The following is a 3,461-nucleotide window of genomic DNA, read 5'->3' on the forward strand; positions in this document are numbered from 1 at the left end:
GTACCGTGTTTCAATATTTTGGTGTCTTTACAATTCTACTAATCAAATATGCCCTCAATCATGCGCGTTGTAATGTAAACTCATTGGACCGCTTTTGCACCATGTCAAGCAATTTGATTCATGTTTGGAGAAAAAAGCGTTAACTAATTTATCTCTGAAACCGAAACAATGTTATTCCTTTGCACTTTTAAAGTGTGAAGATTCAGTAAGTAAACAATGTTATTCCTTTGCACTTTTAAAGTGTGAAAATTCAGTAAGTATCTAACAAATCCACCATTTCTCCATAGAAGAGATAACAGTACCAGCACCCACAAATCCAAACACCAAGACCAGCTCCAGCTGAAAAGCATCATCCCCTTCCTTCCCCCAATCCCCAGTCCCCTTCCGCTTCCCACCCACAACCCTAGCTCCCCCGAACCCATGGATCCCACCAAATCCAGCACCCCGCCGCCGCCCCCCGTCCTGGGCGCGCCCGTCGGCTACCCGCCGGGGGCGTACCCTCCTCCGCCGGGCGCCCCCGCGGCCGCCTACCCGCCGCAGCTCTACGCGCCGCCGGGCGCCGCCGCCGCCCAGCAGGCCGCGGCGCAGCAGCAGCAGCAGCTGCAGGTGTTCTGGGCGGAGCAGTACCGCGAGATCGAGGCCACCACCGACTTCAAGAACCACAACCTCCCGCTGGCCCGGATCAAGAAGATCATGAAGGCCGACGAGGACGTGCGCATGATCGCCGCCGAGGCCCCCGTCGTCTTCGCCCGCGCCTGCGAGATGTTCATCCTCGAGCTCACCCACCGCGGCTGGGCGCACGCCGAGGAGAACAAGCGCCGCACGCTCCAGAAGTCGGACATTGCGGCCGCCATCGCCCGCACCGAGGTCTTCGACTTCCTCGTGGACATCGTGCCCCGGGACGACGCCAAGGACGCCGAGGCGGCCGCCGCCGCGGCCATGGCCACGGCGGCGGCCGGGATCCCGCGCCCGGCCGCCGGCGTGCCTGCCACCGACCCGAGTATGGCATACTACTATGTCCCCCAGCAGTAATGTATCATCGATCTAATCTTGCGCATTTCTAATCGGAGAATGTGTTGTTGTTCTGTGACTGTCCTTGGTGCTGTTGTTGCTGCGGCGTAATAAGATTTATGGGCCTCCCCTGAGCTTATGAATTGAGCTGTTCGGTTCTAGTATGTATTACAGTAGGATTGTTGTAATTGGGGAGGCCGTATGATTGCTTCAGTAGTGCATGACTAACTGGCCACCCAGTGTAATCTGATGACTATTATCCGGTGCCTCCCATGGTTACTATGTATTTATGTTCTTTATTTTCGCCTTGCATTAGTTTTGTTGTTGTTCTATGATAGTATTGTGCTGTGATTACTCCATATTAGAGGCCTGTTCGGCATCCCTCCAACTCCACGCTCTCGCTCCGGGAGTTGGTGGAGTTGAAGGTAAAAAGTAGGGAGCGGGGGAACAGGTGCTCTGCAGATCCTAGAATTTCAAGCAAGGCTTGTTGTAATTAGGCCTTTGAAGCAATATGTGGAAACTTTGATAAACTGATTGTAATATTTGACCGACATAGGATCTTGCTTCATATTGGTGTGATAGTAAGATTATTGTGGATAGCTAGTGTTCTCTCTATGTTTATTTTCAAGCAAGATTTTGCTATGAAACATTGAAACTCATAATGCTAGAAGTATAGCATCCTGCATGCTTTGTATAATATCGATGACAGGTCTCCAGCTATTTTTCTTTTTCAGAATTCAGTTGATCAGCTTTGCAACCAACATATTTATCAAAAGGTCATATTTTATACTCCGTCCATCCCAAAATAAGTGTCTCAACTTTATACTAACTTTAGTACAAAGTTGTACTAAAGTCGAGGCACTTATTTTGAGACGGAGGGAGTAACAAGTAACTTTGCAATATGTCTGCAATTCTAACTGTAAATCTTCAGGGGCACTATTAGTGCAAATAACTGTTGGCTGCAATGGAGAAATTTATAATTGGAAATACATTCTGCATTTTCTGAGGTCAAAATCAACTGTTGTACTATTCTAGTGGTGGATACTCCACTGTAAATCTTCACAATTACTTCGGCATTGTTCCATTTTCACTAAATTAGAGTAACATGTCCTGTTCCACCAAGTTTGTGCAATCTTGCCGTTGCCTGATATACTAATATGATAAGTATTACAAATATGCATAGTATGTGACCAACAGTTGTTCAGCTATTTTTGTTATTGAGAATTTATTTGATTAGTTTTGCGGCTTGATGACCGACATGTTTATCAAAAGGTCATATGTTTAACGAGTAGTAGCTTTGTAGTCTGTTTGCAACTCTAGTTGTACATCCCTAGCAGGACACAAGGAATTTACAACTGGATATATTATCCTAGATTTCTGAGTTCAAAGCTAACTGTTGTAATGTACTATTAGTATTAGTGTGGAGCTTTTGTGGCCTATGGCTATGGACCACTACTTTGGTATTGCTCCATTATCACTAAATTGGAGTAGTAGCATGTGTCCTCTTCCACCAAATGTGTGCAAGCTTGTAGTTGCCGATATAGTATGACTAGTAGTATTAATTATAACGGACAGTAGTTTCGTTTTTTAACTGAGCATTTCCAATAGATGATGACAAACTGCGGGTGTGCCCAAATTATTGATGTTTAGAGCATTTTGACCAAAAAACCAGCTCCAGCAGATGATGTATCACTATTTGATGATGAAGTTTTTTAGGCAGCGTCAAATTTTAAATCCAAGTGTTGCATATTTGTAGCACCACTAGCGGCTGCCCAATTATTATTTTTTACGGCTGTGGCGCAAGCCCAACCGCCAGTGTGAAGTTTCACCGCCGCTCTGCCAGTCGATCTTGGCCACCAACCACCGCCCCCACCACTCCGACGATGACCATGAACCCCGCCACCACATCTCGCCCCTCGGCGACCTCCATTGAGCTCACAACACGGCTGCCCCATCTTGTTGACGCTGATTTCCCAATCCTGCTCCTTCGATGTTGTCTGCCCGTCCTGCCGAGCTTGCGCATGGCCGCCCTGTCCCGTCGTCGTCCCCAAGCTCCCACCGCCATCCTTCTTAGTTGGCTTATGCGGTGTGCCTCTCCGCGCATAGTTTCCCGAGCTCCCGCCGCCGTCCTTAGTTGGCTTATGCTGTGTGCCTCTCCGTGCATAGTTTCGGAAGATCCCACAATAGGATGACATGGATTTTCCATGGCCTCCGCTATTCGCACACACACTAGTTGACAAGTAGGATAATTTCAATTCAACATTGACAAAGAGCGCAAAGAACAAGGAAAAGTTCATAGCATTGGAAAAACATTAAATTTTGTTACATGGTGCACTACCTGATAGCTAGTTGATAGTAACATTTCTTGCAACGATGCACCACATCTAACACTTGTTAGATCTTTTGCATCACTAGGATGCCATGAGCATGATCTAATTGCATATAGAACA

The 3,461-nt window shown here is 47.1% G+C and overlaps 1 protein-coding gene across 1 annotated transcript; it reads left to right on the forward strand.

The window, feature by feature from the left end:
• The first annotated feature begins 341 nt into the window (after positions 1-341).
• Positions 342-1,310, forward strand: LOC123104106 (nuclear transcription factor Y subunit C-6). The gene has a single exon (XM_044525836.1). The coding sequence runs from the start codon at positions 421-423 to the stop codon at positions 1,030-1,032; it is 612 nt and encodes a 203-aa protein (XP_044381771.1). The 5' UTR covers positions 342-420; the 3' UTR covers positions 1,033-1,310.
• Positions 1,311-3,461: the final 2,151 nt, after the last annotated feature.

This window comes from Triticum aestivum, chromosome 5A (assembly GCF_018294505.1).
Source record: "Triticum aestivum cultivar Chinese Spring chromosome 5A, IWGSC CS RefSeq v2.1, whole genome shotgun sequence".
NCBI classification, from domain to species: Eukaryota; Viridiplantae; Streptophyta; class Magnoliopsida; order Poales; family Poaceae; genus Triticum; species Triticum aestivum.

Bases quoted from the DNA above. Each gene is read 5' to 3' on its own strand.
- LOC123104106 (XM_044525836.1), top strand. From the start codon at position 421: ATGGATCCCACCAAATCCAGCACCCCGCCGCCGCCCCCCGTCCTGGGC.